This window comes from Oncorhynchus masou, chromosome 1 (assembly GCF_036934945.1).
Source record: "Oncorhynchus masou masou isolate Uvic2021 chromosome 1, UVic_Omas_1.1, whole genome shotgun sequence".
Taxonomy (NCBI): domain Eukaryota; kingdom Metazoa; phylum Chordata; class Actinopteri; order Salmoniformes; family Salmonidae; genus Oncorhynchus; species Oncorhynchus masou.
In genome coordinates this window covers 41,205,046-41,223,650 of record NC_088212.1, presented here as the reverse complement: position 1 = coordinate 41,223,650, position 18,605 = coordinate 41,205,046, and the positions used below count along the sequence as shown (strand labels likewise).

The 18,605-nt window shown below is 45.2% G+C and overlaps 2 protein-coding genes across 4 annotated transcripts in view; both read right to left on the bottom strand.

Moving 5' to 3' along the window:
* The window catches only part of pgm5 (phosphoglucomutase 5), a 57,349-nt gene extending 42,094 nt beyond the window's left edge, over positions 1-15,255 (bottom strand). The window contains exons 1-6 of one of the 3 annotated variants that reach the window (XM_064971896.1): positions 14,503-15,255; positions 12,498-12,660; positions 8,347-8,493; positions 3,706-3,831; positions 3,362-3,552; positions 1,116-1,270 (exon numbers count right to left, since the gene is read on the bottom strand). In XM_064971896.1, the coding sequence (XP_064827968.1) occupies positions 1,116-1,270; positions 3,362-3,552; positions 3,706-3,831; positions 8,347-8,493; positions 12,498-12,660; positions 14,503-14,760 (1,040 nt within the window). In that variant the 5' untranslated portion in view covers positions 14,761-15,255. The remainder of the gene's footprint in view (positions 1-1,115; positions 1,271-3,361; positions 3,553-3,705; positions 3,832-8,346; positions 8,494-12,497; positions 12,661-14,502) is intronic. The other 2 variants (XM_064971912.1, XM_064971903.1) reach the window with 2 other exon arrangements.
* A 1,132-nt stretch (positions 15,256-16,387) lies between these two features.
* Positions 16,388-17,862, bottom strand: foxd5 (forkhead box D5). The gene has a single exon (XM_064984805.1). The coding sequence runs from the start codon at positions 17,730-17,732 to the stop codon at positions 16,689-16,691; it is 1,044 nt and encodes a 347-aa protein (XP_064840877.1). The 5' UTR covers positions 17,733-17,862; the 3' UTR covers positions 16,388-16,688.
* Positions 17,863-18,605: the final 743 nt, after the last annotated feature.

Below are 18,605 nucleotides of genomic sequence, written 5' to 3'. Positions count from 1 at the left end.
ACCGACAGACAGACAGATAGATAGATAGAGCATGGTTGCTCTCACACTCCTTAAAAGGCATACTACTGGGCTGGGGCCATCATAAAGCTCCCCAGCACTCACTAAATAACACAACACTATTGAGATACGCTGACACCGGTACCGATACAGTACAGGAATCAGCCAGTGTGTGTGTGTCATATGGGCGTTTTTGTATTAATGGGTGTTGGATGACCTTGTGGTGCATTGAGACTCATGAAGATCATCTTTCATGTGTCAGTGTGTTTTGGAACAGGACATTGCAGTCATCAGTGTGTCCATGATGTTTCTATATCAGAAGACATAGCCCCAGCTCTCGTTCATCAGGTGATGAGGATACCCGGTCTACGCTGAACTGGAGGAGGAGCGAAATGGTACGGTGGTTAGTTACCTGTGCAACCGAAGTAGGGAGGTGTACAATGTTTTCCCTTTTGACTTTCTATAATATAGTACATATTTAGTTAGTGGACAGGATGAGGGCTTGAAAATGGATTGTCTTGTTATTCAAATTACTCTGCTAATCCCCTGACTTCTCCCTCTTTTGTGTGCACGCGCGTATGCGTGTGTGTGTGTGTGTGTGTGTATACTGTACATATGTGCGCGTGAGATCAGTTCCACGGCGAGGGGGCCATCAATGACGTGATGTCACGTCAACCTCACAAGTGACCTAGGGTTAGCGATAGCGGCTGCGGCCCCTTGAGATATGGGCTTGGGGAGTGAGCTCATTTCCTCCATGGCTGCCAGCATTAACAGGACCGCCACTGAGTCCACCAACCCTCAAGAGAAGAGAGGGTCAGGGGCCAGGTTCACACACAAACACACACACAACATTAATGTACATTACTGACCCCTTGATCAGTGTGTGTGTGTGGGGGGCGGGGGGTTGGATTGGGGTTCGCAAGAGTGGGAGACATAGGGATGGGATGAGATAGAGGGATGAGAAAGGGAGAGAGAGAGAGAGAGAGACACACGGAGGGGGGGGGGGGTGATGAGGCTAAGGTGAAGAGGTGTTGCAAAATGGAAAAGTCATGTGGAGCATTTTATCCAGCAGCCACAAACAGGGTATAGGGATATTGGTTTGTGTGTGTGTGTCCTACCTGTCTAGGGCAGTGCTGGTAGCCATACTCCTAGCGAAGCCCTTTAGTCCCAGCTGTCTGAAGTAGGGGATACAGGAGAGGTTGGCAGCCATAACAGCCAAGGAGTCTGAAGGGTTCACAAAGAAACCATTCTCACCCAGGATCATATACCGGTCCTGCAACACATACACTCATCAACCATACAGCAATACATGAAGAAATATACAATGCATAAGCAATAAATACCTCATCTAATCCACTAATTCAAGTATGTTAAAGATAAACATTTGCTGTTACTCTAACTGGCACTCCCATCCCTACCAGTTGATACATGGTTGTTTTAATTGCATCTCTCCCAATCAAATCAAATGTATGGGACACACTCCTTCCTACTAAGATGCAACACTGTAAGCACTGGGAGAGGGCTCCAATGGAACACAAAAGAGTGACATAATTCTCCTGATGCTCGGCCCGGTAATTGAGTTAGGCTAATGTGCGTGAGCGTGGCGCTGGTAAAAATTACTATGTGAGATGTTGTGGGAAAAAAAGAGATGTCTGTCACAGATATTAGCTGGTCCCATTGCCTAACATCCTGCTATTGACAAGGAAATAAATGCAGACAAAAACAAACAAAGGCAATTCCACGTTCCCATTAGAAAGCAGACCTGGGTCCACATAAGTCAAGTTTTTTCTTCGTCTTTCAAATACTTGATTTGGCTTGCTGCCAAGGAACCAATGGAATAGTCCCAAAAGTGTAAACGCTGCCCAATTAAGCAGAATCAAACATGCTCATCAAAAGTCCTCATCAGCTCCCCTGAAAGTGTATTGTAGTACTTTGTACATTATATAGTGCCTTCAGAAAGTATTCATAACCCTTGACATATTCCACACTTTATTGGTGTTACAGCCTGAAATCAAAATGGAATAAATTTATTTTTCTCTCACCCATCTACAAACAATACCCCATAATGACAAAGTGAAAACATGTTTTTAGAATTTTTTGCAAATGTATAGAATCGCTTTGTGGCAGTGATTACAGCTCTGAGTCTTTCTGGGTAAGTCTCCAAAAGCTTTCCACACTTTATTCAAGCTCTGTCAAATTGGTTGTTGATCAGTACTAGACAACCATTTTCAGGTAGCCATAGATTTTCAAGCAGATTTAAATCAAAACTGTAACTCGGCCACTCAGCAACTCAGCAAAGTAGATTTGGCGTTGTGTTTTAGGTTATTGTTCTGCTGAAAGGTGAATTAATCTTCCAGTGTCTGGTGGAAAGCAGACAGAACCAGGTTTTCCTCTAGGATTTTGCCTGTGCTTAGCTCCATTCTGTTATTTTTTTTATCCTGAACAACACCCCTGTCCTTAACAATTACAAGCATACCCATAACATGATGCAGCCACCACTATGCTTGAAAATGTGGAGAGTGGTACTCAGTAATGTGTTGTATTGGATTTGTATTCAGGACCAAATGTAATTGCTTTGATACATTTTTTACAGTATTACTTTAGTGCCTTATTGAAATCAGGATGCATGTTTTATTCTGTACAAGCGTCCTTTTCACTCTATCAGTCAGGTTAGCATTGTGGAGTCCCTGAGCGGTTTCCCTCCTCTCCGTCAACTGAGTTAGGAATGACACCTGTATCTTTGTAGTGACTGATTGTATTGATACAGCATCCACTGTATAATTAATAACTTTATCATGCTCAAAGGGTTATTCAATGTCTGATTTTTTACATTTTTACCCATCTACCAATAGGTGCCCTTTGCGAGGCATTGGAAAACCTCCATGGTATTTGTGGTTGAATCTGTGTTTAATTTAATTCATTTTTAATTCCGGCTTTAACAAAGTATTCAAAGTCAAGTTCTGCAGTGGGATCACCAAAATAAAAAATAAAAAATAAAAATAACAGTTAAGAGAACAGATTATTGTATGGGACAATATACAAATGTTTTTAAGAAAGATACAATTGTATTGAGTTAATGTATTTATTGGTTTCTTTTCATTTTGATAAGAGATGAAAATGCAATAAATTGAAGGTTATTTGTTGATGTAAAAATCGAAACGTAATGATTTTAAGATGGTGTCATTAGATTTTGGGTGGGGTGGGGTGGGGTGGGGTGGGGTCGCAAGAAATTCTTGTGGGAAAAAATGGGGTCCCCACTGAAAAAGTTTGAATACCACTGCTGTAACACAACAAAATGTGGAAGAAGTCAAGTGAATACTATACTTTGTGAAGGCTGTGTTCCTCTCCTCCTCAGCTGTCTTACCCCGTCTGCATCGAACGCAGCTCCGAAACCAATGTCTCCGCCCTTCATGGCATCAACCAATGGGGCTGCGTATGTGAGGTTGGGCTCAGGAGGCCGGCCCCCAAAGTCCTCCATGGGGACACAGTTGACAGCCGCATTGGCAGGAGCCCCCAGCTCATCACACATGATACGGCGCACGTACAGACCCATCACTGACAATAGAGTACAATATAATAGAAAATAATACAATGGAATAACAATGGAATATAATACAATACAACAAAATACAATAGAACACAATATAATCACTGGTATCACCTGATACAATACTGTAATTACTTTGGTCTTTATTAGTATTGTCCTACCTCCGTTCATGGCATCTATGCGTATCTTCAGCTGTTCAGGTCCTGTCAGAAGGCTCTTGATGGCGTTGAAGTCAAAGATGGTTCTCAGGAGATTGAGGTACAACTCGACCGAGTCCACTATCTCAACTAACAACACACAGAAGAGGAGGGCAGTGGCTCAGAGTCTAGTGTGTATCTGCATGTGTCTATCCATCCAATAGCATGTATGCTACTTGTATGCAAGAACAGAGTGTATGTGTGGTGAGACTGTGTATGCCCGGCGTGTGAGTGTGTGAACATACAGTGCATTCGGAAAGTATTCAGACCCCTTCACTTTTTCGTCATTTTGTTACGTTACAGCCTTATTCTAAAACTGATTAAATCATTTTTTCCCCTCATCAATCTGCATACAGCACCCCATTATGACGAAGCAAAACCTTTTTTTTATGTTTGCAAATGTATTCAAAATGAAAAAGAGTAATACCTTATTTACATACGTATTCAGATCCTTTGCTATGAGACTCGAAATTGAGCACAGGTGCATCCTGTTTCCATTGACCATCCTTGAGGTGTTTCTACAACTTGATTGGAGTCCACCTGTGGTCAATTCAATTGATTGGACAAGATTTGGAAAGGCACACGTCTGTTTATATAAGGTCCCACAGTTGACAGTTCATGTCAGTGCAAAAACCAAGCCATGAGGTTGAAGGAATTGTCCATAGAGCTCCAAGACAGGATTGTGTCGAGGCACAGATCTGGGGAATTGTAACAAAAATTGTCTGCCGCATTGAAGGTTCCCAAGAACACAGTGACATCCATCATTCTTAAATGGAAGAATATTGGAATCACCAAGACTCTTCCTAGAGCTGGCCGTCCAGCCAAACTGAGCAATCGGGTAAGAAGGGCCTTGGTCAGGTAGGTGACAAAGAACCGGAAGGTCATTCTGACAAAGCTCCAGAATTCCTCTGTGGAGATGGCATAACCTTCCAGAAAGACAACCATCTCTGCAGCACTCCACCAATCAGGCCTTTATGGTAGAGTGGCCAGACGGAAGCCACTCCTCAGTAAAAGGTACAGGACAGCCCACTTGGAGTTTGCCAAAAGGCACCTAAAGACTCTCTCCCAAAGGTGCGGACTCCGGCCGCAAAACCTTAACCTATAGGGGAGGGTCTGGGTGGGCGTCTGTTCGCGGTGGCGGCTCTGGCGCGGGACGTGGATCCCACTTCACCACAGTCTTTCTCCGCCTCATTGTCCGCCTCCATGGCCTCCTAAACACGGCGACCCTGCTAAATGGCCCCACTGGACTGAGGGGTAGCTCGGGACTGAGGGGCAGCTCGGGACTGAGGGGCAGCTCGGGACTGAGGGGCAGCTCGGAACTGAGGGGCAGCTCAGGCGGTGCTGGGCAGATGGCCAGCTCAGGCGGCGCTGGGCAGACTGGAGACTCCGGGAACGCTGGAGAGGAGGAAGGCTCCGGCAGCGCTGGACAGAGGGGCTCTGGCCTGAGGGGCTCTTGGCGCCTCTGGACTGAGGGGCTCTGGCGCCTCTGGACTGAGGGGCTCTGGCGACTCTGGACTGAGGGTCTCTGGCGCCTCTGGAATGAGGGGCTCTTGCGCCTCTGGACTGAGGGATGGAAGTTCTGGCAGCGCCGGACAGGCGGGAGACTCCGGCTGCGCTGGAGAGGAGGAAGGCTCTGGCAGCGCTGCACAGAGAAGCTCTGGCGCCTCTGGACTGAGGGGCTCTGGCGCCTCTGGAATGAGGGGCGGAAGCTCTGGTAGCGCCGGACAGGCGGGAGCACCTGTATTGATGGGACAGAGAGACAGCCTGGTGCGGGGTGCCGGGTGCCGGCACTGGTGGTACCGGGCTGGGGACACGCACCTCAGGGCGAATGCCTTGCATACTACGCCAAATCAACTGCTCTCTCTCTTCACACTCCCCCAATTCTATTAACACCTCCTCGAGTGTCTCCTCATCTCCCATCCGTTCATTCTCCATTCTGGCCAATAATTCCTCAACCCTCTCAGACTCAGACCTCAGCTTCTCCGACAGCTCCGATAACATCCATGGCTCCTTACGGTAAACAGGGGGAGTTGGCTCAGGTCTGGCTCCTGACTCTGCCACACTCTCCCTGTGCCTCCCCCCAATACATTTTTGGGGCTGCTTCTCGGGCTTCCAGCCGCTCTGCCGTGCTAGCTCCTCATAATGCCGCCTCTCTGCTTTCGCTGCCTCCAGCTCGGCTTTGGGGCGGCAATATTCCCTGGCTCTGCCCAGGGTCCCTTCCCATCTAGGATCTCCTCCCAAGTCCACTTCTCCAAATAGTGCTGCCTCTCCCATTGCTGCTGCTGTTGCTCCTGCTGCTTCTCCTGCTGCACCTGTTGCTTCCCCTGCTGCTGCTTTTGCTGCTACCTCTGTTTACCATGCCGCTTGGTCCTTGGTTGGTGGGTGATTCTGTTACGATCGTCGTAAGGAACGGACCAAAATGCAGCGTGGTATGTGTTCATGATTAAGTTTTTAATTAAAGAAAGCACTGAACACTGAATACAAACTATACAAAACAATAAACGAATAACGACCGTGAAGCTATAATGAGAACTGTGCTGACACAAGCAACTAACATAGACAATCACCCACAAACAAACAGTCAAACCCAGGCTACCTAAGTATGATTCTCAATCAGAGACAACTAATGACACCTGCCTCCGATTGAGAACCACACTAGGCCAAAACATAGAAATCCCAAAATCATAGAAAAACCAACATAGACTGTCCACCCCAACTCACGCCATGACCATACTAAATAATGACAAAACAACAGAAATAAAGGTCAGAACGTGACAGTAACAAAATGTGGGAAAAGTAAAGGGGTCTGAATACTTTCCCTAATGCACTGTATATGTGTTTGCAGTGTGTCTGCGTCTACTCTGTGTGTGTGTCTGCTCTGTGTATGCTGCTCTGTGTGGGGGCATAGGAGCCCCCCCCAATGTTAGAAACATGTCTCCCCACACACACACACACAATTATTCATATTTTTTATTTTTTTAGGAACTCTCACCTTGCTGAGTTACAAAAGCAGGATACACAAGGTGCCATTTCAAAATGTGGTTGTGCATCAGCCGTTTTATCTTGTTATGTCAGTCACTGAGAGTCACTCAATTAGCCATGTCAGCTAACAAAATGCATGTCTAACCAGCTATCTAAACTTGTAGTAATTATGGTCGAATTACCGACCAGGGAGCCCCCATTGATTTTGTTAGTCACTCTCACTCAGATATTATATTAAAAACTGAAAACATTTCTCTCCAGGAAATTGCAAGACATTTGTCTCATGGGGCGGAGTAGAATTAACCACCAACTAAATTTCATTTAGGGCCCCCAAACGCTAGGGGCGACTCTGACTGTAGGTGTGGGTATGGATGTGGGTAATCAGACCTGATAGCCACTGCAGTCCCTCGTGATGAGTTCTGATGTTTTGTGGCCCCGACCCCCATCAAAGTTGCCCATCCTTGGTCTACAGCAGGGGCAGTCAACACTTACCCTACAAACCTGCTAGTTTTCTGTTCTACCTGATAATTAATTACGCCCACCTGGTGTCCCAGGTCTAAATCAGTCCCTGATTAGAGGGGAACAATGGAAAAAAAAGGATTGGAACTGGCTTCACGGTCCAGAGTTGAGTCTGAGGGGTCTAGGGCAGCGTTTCCCAAACTCGGTTCTAGGGAACCCAAGGGTTGCACGTTTTAGTTTTTGCCCTAACACTACACCGCTTATTCAAATTACTAAAGCTGGTTGATTAGTTGATTATTTGAATCAGCTGGGTAGTGCTAGGGCAAAAACCAAAACGTACACTCCTTTGGTGTCGCATGGGCCGAGTTGGGGAAGCCCTGGTCTAGAGGGTGTAATGCATGTGTTAACTTCATTCAGGAGAGAGGCAACGATGATGATTCCCACGGTCAGACAGATAGCAGAGAGGGAGAGCAGGTAAGACAGTGAGAAGTGCCTCTCCAAGCTCATAGAGTTCATAGACTGATGATCTGTCAGAGTGTGAATCAATCGGAATGATCAAATATGGTCTCTGATGAAACGATAGCAGTTTAAGTCTAGAGGGTGTATTGCATGTGTTAACTTCATGCATGAGAGAGGCAGCCATGATGATATTTTATTATTTATCAAAACAGTTTTTAATACAGTATAATAACTGTATTATAAGTTGAAAATATTACATTAAGTTTCAACCCATACTGTATGTAGAGCAGCAGTTGTAACAACCTGACATAGTGGAAGTGAGAAAAATACTAGGAAATGAATCATACAGTAGCAGAGAAAGAGTACAAAATGGTTGTGCAATTGAATATATGCACATAAACAGTCACACTGGTATTCAGTACAGTACGAATGGCCATGGCCCTCAAAACTGATTGGACTGTATCGGAGTACGTGCCCCTCTACAAGGGCCCCCTTAGCCTTGTAAATTTGACCATTTGTAAGTTAATATTTTTTTGTGCCCTTTTTTTCAAAAGTCACTAGAAATGAGCATTTAAAGCCTATTTTTTCAACATCAAAAAATCCCACATAGCAAAATAGTTCCCCCCAATGTTAGAGTGGCTTCTATGCCCCTGGCTCTGTGTGTGTCTGGTCTGTGTGTGTCTAGCCCGTGTGCGTGTCCAGTACCTCTGAAGGGTTTGAACTTGTTCTCCAGGTCAAAGTCGTGGCGTCCCAGCCTGGCCAGGTCAATGCGGAGGTCAGGACATATGGCATACTCCTCCAGGGTCCTACTCACCTGGGCAATTTTCTCCATCACCGTGTCTGGAGACGGGCCTATTGGACACACACACACACACACACGGTTACCATGGACACCAATATTTGCACATTATGTACCCTGTTCCTGGCCTATGGTTGTTGTTATACAGTGGCTTGTGAAAGTATTCATCCCACTTGGCGTTTTTCCTATTTTGTTGCCTTCCAACCTGGAATTAAAATTGATTTCTGGGGGTTTGTATCATTTCATTTACACAACATGCCTACCACTTTGAATATACATTTTTTATTTTTTATTGTGAAACAAACAAGAAATGAAAACTTGTGCATGCATAACTATTCACCCCCCCCCCAAATTCAATACTTTGTAGAGCCTCCTTTTGCAGCAATTACAGCTGCATGTCTTTTGGGGTATGTGTCTATAAGCCTGGCATATCTAGCCATTGAAATTTTTGCCCATTCTTCAAGGCAAAACTGGTCTAGTTCCTTCAAGTTGTATGGGTTCTGCTGATGTACAGCAATCTTTAAGTCAAACCAGAGACTCACAATTGGATTGATGTCTAGGCTTTGACTAGGCCATTCCAAGACATTTAAATATTCCCTCTTAAACCACCCGAGTGTTGCTTTAGCAGTATGCTTCGGGTCATTGTCCTGCTGGAAGGTGACCCTCCGTCCGTCCAAGTCTCAAATCTCTGGAAGACTGAAACATGTTTCCCTCAACAATTTCTCTGTATTTAGCGCCATCCATCATTCCTTTAATTCTGACCAGTTTCCCAGTCCCTGCCGATGAAAAACATCCCCACAGCATGATGCTGCCACCACCATGCTGGATGGTGTTCTCGGGTAATGAGAAGTGTTGGGTTTGTCCAGACATAGCGTTTTCCTTGATGGCCAAAAACCTACATTTTAGTCTCATCTGACCAGAGTACCTTCTGCCATGTGTTTGGATAGTCTCCCAAGTGCCTTTTGGCGAACACCAAACGTGTTTGCTTATTTTTTTCTTCAAGCAATGGCTTTTTTTGGGCACTCCTCCGTAAAGCCCAGCTCTGTGGAGTGTATGGCTTAAAGTGGTCCTATGGGCAGATACTCTATTCTCCGCTGTGGAGCAGTGCAACCCTTCAGGGTTATCTTTGGTCTCTTTGTTGCCTCTCTGATTAATGTCCTCCTTGCCTGGTCCGTGAGTTTTGGTGGGCGGCCCTCTCTTGGCAGGTTTGTTGTGGTGCCATATTCGTTCAATTTTTTAATTATGAATTTAATGGTGCTCAGTGGGATGTTCAAAGTTTCTGATATTTTTTTATAAACCAACCCTGATCTGTACTTTTCCACAACTTTGGCCCTGACCTGTTTGGAGACCTCCTGGGTCTTCATGATGCCCCTTGCCTAGTGGTGTTGCAGACTTTGGGGACTTTCATAACCGCTGTACTGTATGTATGTCTAAGTCTCTGAACTATGTGTGTGTGTGTGTGTGTGTGTGTGTGTGTGTGTGTGTGTGTGTGTGTGTGTGTGTGTGTGTGTGTGTGTGTGTGTGTGTGTGTGTGTGTGTGTGTGTGTGTGTGTGTGTGTGTGTGTGTGTGTGTGTGTGTGTGTGTGTGTGTGCTATCCCAGGGGATCATGTCGCAGGTAAAGCCCACCAGGTGATGTTGCAGGGGGTCCATGAACTCTACGAGCTTGATCAGTCCCCACAGGTGTGGGGGGAGGAGCCTAGGGTCAACCACCTAGTCTTCATATGTCAGCACTGTGTGTGTGTGTGTCTGAGCATAAGTGTGTGTGTGTATGAATGCATTCTTCTGATGTGTACCTCACTCATTAAAGCCTTTGTATCCCCTCACCTCTACAGGGAGAAACCTGGACAAAGAGATCCTACAGGAACAGTTCATCTCAACAGTACTAAAGGTGAGGGACAGGAACTAAACAAGAACTCCCCTCTCTCTCTCCTCATGGTGAACTATTCCAGTTTATTCCTGATACACTTCACATTTGGACCTACCTACTGCAATTGTGTTAATCCTCATAATTCTGGTGTTCCACTTCAGTCCAGGAGGACCTCAAAACGTTATGGTATTTACTGTTAATGATGACTACATGCCAAATCTGATAAGCATCTTATTGACTACAATACAATCAGATTTTACGGGGAGATAACTGTTGAGACTTGGTGTAATTGGGCCACTTGCTCACGGGCCAGATGCTATGAGGAAACATTAGATTAGTGTGTGAGCGGACTTAATCCATAATCAACCATGTTGGCTATCTCATTACCCAGTGATACACCTGACCCTCAATCAAGAAGGCCAGTTGTATTGCTTCTTTAATCAGAACAACAGATTTCAGCTATGCTAACATAATTGCAAAAGGGTTTTCTTATGATCAATTAGCCTTTTAAAAGTATAAACTTGGATTAGCTAACACAACGTGCCATTGGAACACAGGAGTGATGGTTGCTGATAATGGGCCTCTGTACGCCTATGAAGATATTCCATTAAAAATCATCCGTTTCTAGCTACAATAGTAATTTACAACATTATCAATGTTTTGTATTTCTGATCAATTTGATGTTTTTTTAATGGACAAAAAAACAAGCTTTTCTTTCAAAAACAAGGACATTTCTAAGTGACCCCAAACTTTTGAACGGTAGCATATACTGAGATCATGTGACACTTAGATTGCACACAGGTGGACTTGCACCAGATCTTATTTTGAGGCAAAGGGGGTGAAAACATATGCAAGCCCCACTTATCCATTTTATTTTTATTTTTATTGTTATTTATTTTTTTACCCCATTTTCTCCCCAATTTTGTGGTATCCAATTGTTTTTTAGTAGCTACTATCTTGTCTCATCACTACAACTCCCGTACGGGCTCAGGAGAGACAAAGGTTGAAAGTCATGCGTCCTCCGATACACAACCCAACCAAGCTGCACTGCTTCTTAATGCAGCGCACATCCAACCCGGATGCCAGCCACACCAATGTGTCGGAGGAAACACCGTGCACCTGACAACCTTGGTTAGCACGCACTGCGCCCGGCCCGCCACAGGAGTCGCTGGTGCACAATGAGACAAGGATGTCCCTACCGGCCAAACCCTCCCTAACCCATACGACGCTAGGCCAATTGTGCGTCGGCCCACGGACCTCCCGGTCGCGGCCTGTTACGACAGAGCCTGGGCGCGAACCCAGAGTCTCTGGTGGCACAGCTGGCGCTGCAGTACAGCACCCTTAACCACTGCACCACCCAAGTTATTTTTTTCATTTCACTTCACCAATTTGGACTATTTTGTGTATGTCCTGTGCATGAACCCCCCCCCCCCCCCAAAAAAAATATATATATATATTTAAATTACAGGTTGTAATGCAACAAAATAGGAAAAGGGGGATGAATACTTTTGCAAGGCACTGTACATGTTTAAGAACAGCGAAGCCTATGGTGGCATATTAATGGACAACTGTTATTCATAGGAAGTTAAATAACATTTTGCTCTAGATTGAGAGGTCATATTACTGAGTAGTCATAATCTTCTATACACCATGTGAGGATTGTAAGAAGCTACTGGAGTCATGTAGACATTGACAAAGTGAACATTGTGTAGAATCCTTTTGAGAGCCACAGTCTGTGGGCTCTGAAAGATAACTACTGTTGCGTGAGACATGAGGGATGAGGAGAGCAACACCACTTTGCTCTATTTATAGGACTGGAAGATGACTGAGATTCCACAGTAAAACCCTGGGGACTCGGAAGGCCTGTCCATGATGGAACTTCAGGAATATGTGAGTATTCCTTGTTAAGAGAATACACAGATAATTGCTGGGGCTGTGAGTGGGCTATGAACCAACTCTCTTAACTCAGTCAATAAATCACCAATATTGTATTCATATAGCACTTTTAACAAACACATTTATAATAAAGAGCCCACTAATAACCTGGGCATAAAGCCAAGAAGAGCAAGCACAAGTATCAGTGATGAAAAGAAAACTACTTAGGTAGGAGGACATCCATCAATCCTTTAACTGACTGACAAATTGACTGGCTGGCAGGTTGACAGCAATCAGTCAAATAAGCACCTCACCTCCATTGGCCACGTTGAATTTGACCCCAAAGTCTCCCCCGGGGCCTCCTGGATTGTGACTGGCTGTCAGGATGATTCCACCAATAGCCTTGATTTTCCTGATGATGCAGGACACAGCAGGGGTGGAGAGGAGGCCGTTGTGTCCAATCACCAGCCGACCAATCTGAAAGAAACAGACAGAGGGAGAGTTTGAGGAAATTTAGCTGACTGAATCTCATTCTGGGACCTATGTACATATTGAAGTAATTAATTGTATCATACATTATTCAAGACTAAAGCATGTACAAACATCGCAACTCAAGAATGAAAAGGCCTATTATTGTAGACTAGTTCAGTGTAGCTTACAGAATGATTTAATGCGCATGTCTTTATTGTAATGAGCTTCAGAACTCTTTAGTCAAGAGATGTTTTCTAGAACTGGTCATGTGGCTTATGTCATGACGCTCAGGGCTTCGTCTTTCCAGACCAGATGCGTCCAGAATTTGGCACGGACTGAGGTTCCAGACGTTCTATTAGGCTTGGACTAGGCTACATTCCAGACAGTCATCATGTGCGTCTACATCCATTTATTGAAGTAGCACGAACAGTCTCGCATGTTATGACCCTAGGCTATAGCATCTCAACTATTCTAAATAAAAGTGTCCTCATTCTTGTGGAATTAATTATTATGACGTCGGCGCATCCCCTCACTTCAGGATTTCGAGAGAGAGAGAGAGAGAGAGAGAGAGAGAGAGAGAGAGAGAGAGAGAGAGAGAGAGAGAGAGAGAGAGAGAGAGAGAGAGAGAGAGAGAGAGAGAGAGAGAGAGAGAGAGAGAGAGAGAGAGAGAGAGAGAGAGAGAGAGAGAGAGAGAGAGAGAGAGAGAGAGAGAGAGAGAGAGAGAGAGAGAGAGAGAGAGAGAGAGAGAGAGAGAGAGAGAGAGAGAGAGAGAGAGAGAGAGAGAGAGAGAGAGAGAGAGAGAGAGAGAGAGAGAGAGAGAGAGAGAGAGAGAGAGAGAGACTCTTAGCTCTATTCAATCAAACCCGGTTACCTTGTTTTTGGCATAAGAGCAAAAACATTTGTATGGTTTGAAAACCAAATAAAATCAGCTGTGTTAATGACAACATTCCCTCCCCGTAAAACATAAAAAATATATATTTAAACTTATCCCAGACATCGCTTTGGATCGAATAGTGCCCTTTGGGTGCGCACTTAACACCTGCCTTGCCCTGTCAGCGACCCGTTGTAGGTCACGCCTATCATCATTCCATACTCTGCCCCCAGAATTTCACAAATATTCTTTCAATGTCTTCCCCGCGCTTATCTCCTGTGAGTTTGGCTCGTGGCCACTAAACTGGGTATCCCCCAAGCTTCGAACGAAGCAGGGAGGAATGTAGCTGAGTGGCGCGTGGGCAGGAGTGGACGAGGGATTGAACAGCCGATAAGGCAGGAGACATTAAGCTGAGCCATCAGAAAAAATAGACCCATCTCAAAACAAATACATTCCCCTCAGTTTTTAATTTAGTTATTTCACCAAGCTTGTTGTCGCATAGATCTGAGAATAGACTGCTGTCCTTTCCAAGCGCTCTGCGCAATTGGTTAAAAGGCTCCGCCACTCACGCACGCCCGCGCACGCACGCACGCACACAAACAAACACACTGACACTGGTAGAGGGTATAAGTTTAAGGTTGTAACATAGCCTGCCTATATATATGCACTTCGCCATAATCGCCATAATTCTGAATGTTGTTAACACAAGGCCACTGGATTGACTAATCGTTTCAGAGGCGCATAAACAGAGCAGGCTATGCTATGTAAACTAGTGTACAGCATTCCCTTGTATGCACTTGCCTAGAGTTTCAGCTGTATAAACCATAGTTTATACGACCCATAGGCATATGGAGGATTAACAATAAAATACCATGGTTTATTATGCTATTTCTGTGCTTCGTTTATCATCATCATCATTATCATCATCACGAACCCTGAACCATTCCAAACTTTCTGGCATGACATTCTTGTCTTACCCCGTTGGCAGCGGCCATCTGAACTATAATCTCGGTGGCTGCTCGGCTGAAGTAGCGTCCGTCGCTGCCCACCACCATCGTGCATCCCTGGCGGTCCCTCAGGTCGATGGACGACAGTACACTTTGGATATAGTTCTGCAGGTAGTTCTTCTTGCCCTCGAACACAGCCGTCTTCCGCCGCAGCCCGTTAGTACCGGGCCGCTGGTCATCAAACGGGCTCGTCTGGACCGTTACCACGGGAATGGGGTTGGTCTCCATCCTCCGCACAAGAACCCACCGGGAGTGGCGGGTCGACTGGCTATACCGGGGATGACTCACTGTCGGCTGGATAGAGGTGGAGAGTCAAACATATGTAGGAGACAGACTGTGTTAGGGAGGTGAGACGTCCAGTGATGTCCGCTCTAGTCCTCCAGAAGTAGCACTTTCGAGGGAGGTGGGGGATGCGTTTACGCAATGACAGCACACCAGCGCTTTCCAGAGGGATGGCTATTAAGATGATAAATCCCCGTCAACAAATTCCTTGGCTTATAAACTCTGTTTGAGATATATGCTAGTTATAGGCCTGCTGTAGGTTTTAAACACATGCCACAGAAAACTTGCAGTGAGAGCTTTGGATAGGCTAATGTAATATTAAGCCAAGTCTTCTCTTCCGCCTGACAACTCCCTTATTTTCCAAATAAGCCCGACTCTCCACAAGGACATGCGCCTGCCAAAATCAGGGAGGGCCAAAAGCCCCTACAATCAGCTGCGCCTCTGGACAAAAATAGCCCGGTGGAGTACGGGGAGAATTGTGTCGAGCTGGGGCTGTAACCGGACAAGGCAAAGCACTGTCAGTGTCAGTGTGCGAGCATTAAGCAGTTAACGGTCAAAGACATGCGGAAAAGTGACAAGGCAGGATCCGAGGGCGCACTGTTGGCCATGGGCAGAGCAATGCGTCAAGCAGACCTCCCCTGTCCCACATTTGAGGCAATATAGTACATGGTCAAGTAAAACACACTAGTTGGTTTTAGTATGGTACTTTAAGCTAATGGACTAGAATGATATCTAAACTGTGACACAAATGGAGTGCGTCTTATTTAATGGCAGCTCTCTCTATCTCTCTCGCTCTCTTTGTACTATAATGCATAAAAGCTAACATCAGAAGAACAAGATGCGTTATGGGTGGCCAGAGAGAAGCATATGGGCTGGTTCACTGATGCATAACTTAGTGGACAGCGCAACCAGGAGCAAAATCAAGGAAAGACATTTTTGTAAAACCTGCTTTTTCAAAATTGTAGGCCTATTGGTCCTATAAACGTAGTTGTCTGTATTGAAATGCATTAAACCTGGGCCACACGGTGGCAGCATTGAACTGGCCGAAAGCTGGATGCAGACGTTCTCAAGCTTTCATTCGATTTTTAAAGAAATTAAGATAGAATCAATTGTATTTTAATGGATATTTAATATATTTAAAAGCGACTCAATTAAATATTACAATAATTATTTGCAATAAAACAAAACAGGGCACGAAATTCGTACTGATGAGACTGATGTGTTTTATTGACAAACACGGGTTGTTTCGCCAATTACAGGACAAACAACATTTATGAAAATAAATATGAGCCTAGGCTTAGAATAATTCACAATAACAACTGTCATTTACTGTTCCGATGCCTATTTATCCTTTTTGCGAAGTAATTCTGTGCAATATATTATAGGCCTGTTAATTTAGACCTGGTTTTCCAGAAATTGGAATTGGAAACCTTTAGGTGCAATCATTTCCTCATGTTATTTTGTCCTAATAGATGGCATCTTCAGCAGTCAATTTCTAAGTGTAATAAAATGTGGGGAATGAAATAAGTTGGCCTAAGCATAATCAAACACCGCAAACTGACGGTACGGTCAAACTAGTTTTATTGTTTCATTTCAATGTCGAAAATCAAAATACAAGGAATTTTTTACATTTGGCAAAAGTGGTTCCACTTTCACATTGACACCATATTTTAACAAATATATTATCAGTCTTCATATTTACATTAACTTCATTTGACATACTGTATTCAACATTGAATGAACATAAACAACATGCAGTTTAAATACTTTCTTTGAGAAATGCGTAAACGTGCCTACATTGGATCATTTTATCACTTGTATACAAACACAGAGGTTTCTTTGGTAAAAGCTATAACAAACAAACACTCCAACAACTAAGGTAAGGCATTTGGACACTCTCTGTTATTGAAGGAACAGAGCTCAACATTGCACTTGGGCAGAATGGAGTCATTGGAGCTGGAATCAGGCTCGGGAACCAAACGAGCAGGGCCCGTGGGAAGATCAACAGAACAATGGGGGTTGGAGTTCTGTGGATTTGAGTTATGTGATACATAAGGAAAGGTTCTAGTCATAATGCTGTCAATACTGAATGAACACTTCGTATGTGTGTCGCTCGCAGCCTTCTGTACTGCGGGAGTTGCTGCGTAAAGTTGCGTTCTGGAGTCCATGGGGGCAACTACTTTACAGCTGCTGCTTAGACTTGGGTATGGTAGGTAGGAGGTAGGTAGCATCACTAGCCCGTCCTGAACGGGCATACACCACAGAGGGGTAGCGGGTACGCTCACTTGGCTTTGGACGCAGTAAGGCCGGTAACAGCTAAAGTTTGGGTAAAACATGAGTCCATCTTTCATATACTCCGGCTGGTTTCTCTTAAACCTCTTCCTGCGCCGGAGAAAGCTGCCGTTGTCAAACATGTCCTCAGATGCGGGGTCCAGAGACCAGTAGTTGCCTTTGCCTGCGTTTCCAGGCTCTCTCGGAATCTTGATAAAGCAGTCGTTGAGTGACAGGTTGTGCCTGATGGAGTTCTGCCACGCCGGAAACTTCTCCCGGTAGTAGGGGAACTTGTTGCTGATGAAGTCGCAGATGCCACTCAGCGTCAGTTTCTTCAGAGGACACTGTAAGATTGCCATGGTGATGAGAGCGATGTAGGAATACGGGGGCTTTACAGAACCGCGAGGTCTTCCCAATGAAGTTGTGTCTGCACAGAAACTATTCTCGCTCTCCCCAGATGAGTCGAACTCAGAGCAGTCCAGATCGACGCTGGACTCGGCGGATGAGCGAGGCTCTCTGGTGTTGTCCGTCCGGTAGAGAAGATGCCGGTCAAGGAGAGGCTCGTCCTCTCCCGCTATGTATACTTCATCCTCGTTCAGTGGCAAGCCAGTCTGCTGGGACGTTTCATACTCCTTGGAGAGGGTCATGGCTCAGACCACAACTTCCACACACGCGTAAAAGCGAAACTTTTACCACCGTATCATTAATTCTTAACACGCGTAAAAGCGCACAAATATATGTATTCTCTGACTTTCTCGGCTCGTCCTGTCCCTGTGGTCCTGGTCAGCCTGTTTGTGTTGACCGTGGGAGTTTAGTTTTTTATTAGTGGGCTGTTGTTGTGCCCCCCGCCACAGCCCAGTCACACTCAGACCTATCAGAGACGTCCCTCGCCCCAGGGTGTCAGGGCAGACAAAGGGGAAACTATTCCGGAGAATCCTCACATACATAATATTGATCTAGTATGCAGACACCTCAAAGTTCATGGAGCATAAGACTTTTAAATGAAATATACTTATCATAATGTAGTTCCTATATATAGTTTGCAAAAATGATTTATTACAAAGCGAGGGTAGAAACAGATGGTGATTTTAGCAAGATCCCTAATACGTATCCAGTTCCATCTATCAAAGTGTCCCGCTCCAGACATGGCACATTATGTCTACAAATGCAAATACATTGCGGTCAACTTTATACCCTTAATTGGTATACAGTGTGTTCAACTTTATTCACGTTCAACATTAGAGCGATAACCGTGGCACATTTCCTGTTCAATTAGGCCTATTAAAAGCTACGCAGGGCCTCCGCCCGGCAGAGAATAGAGTAGCACAGTAGCTCGGCTGGAGCCGGGGATGCAAAGTGAAGTTTGAACACCACGCCTACCGCTGATAATAAACGCAGCGTTTTACCCCCCAGACCCCCGTCGTTTCGTTAAGTTTGCCACCTCGGGATGCCCGCAGGTGGTGTGACCGTGAAAATGGCCGTGGGACAGCTCCCCGTGGCCGGGAGAGTAAAGAGGCTAT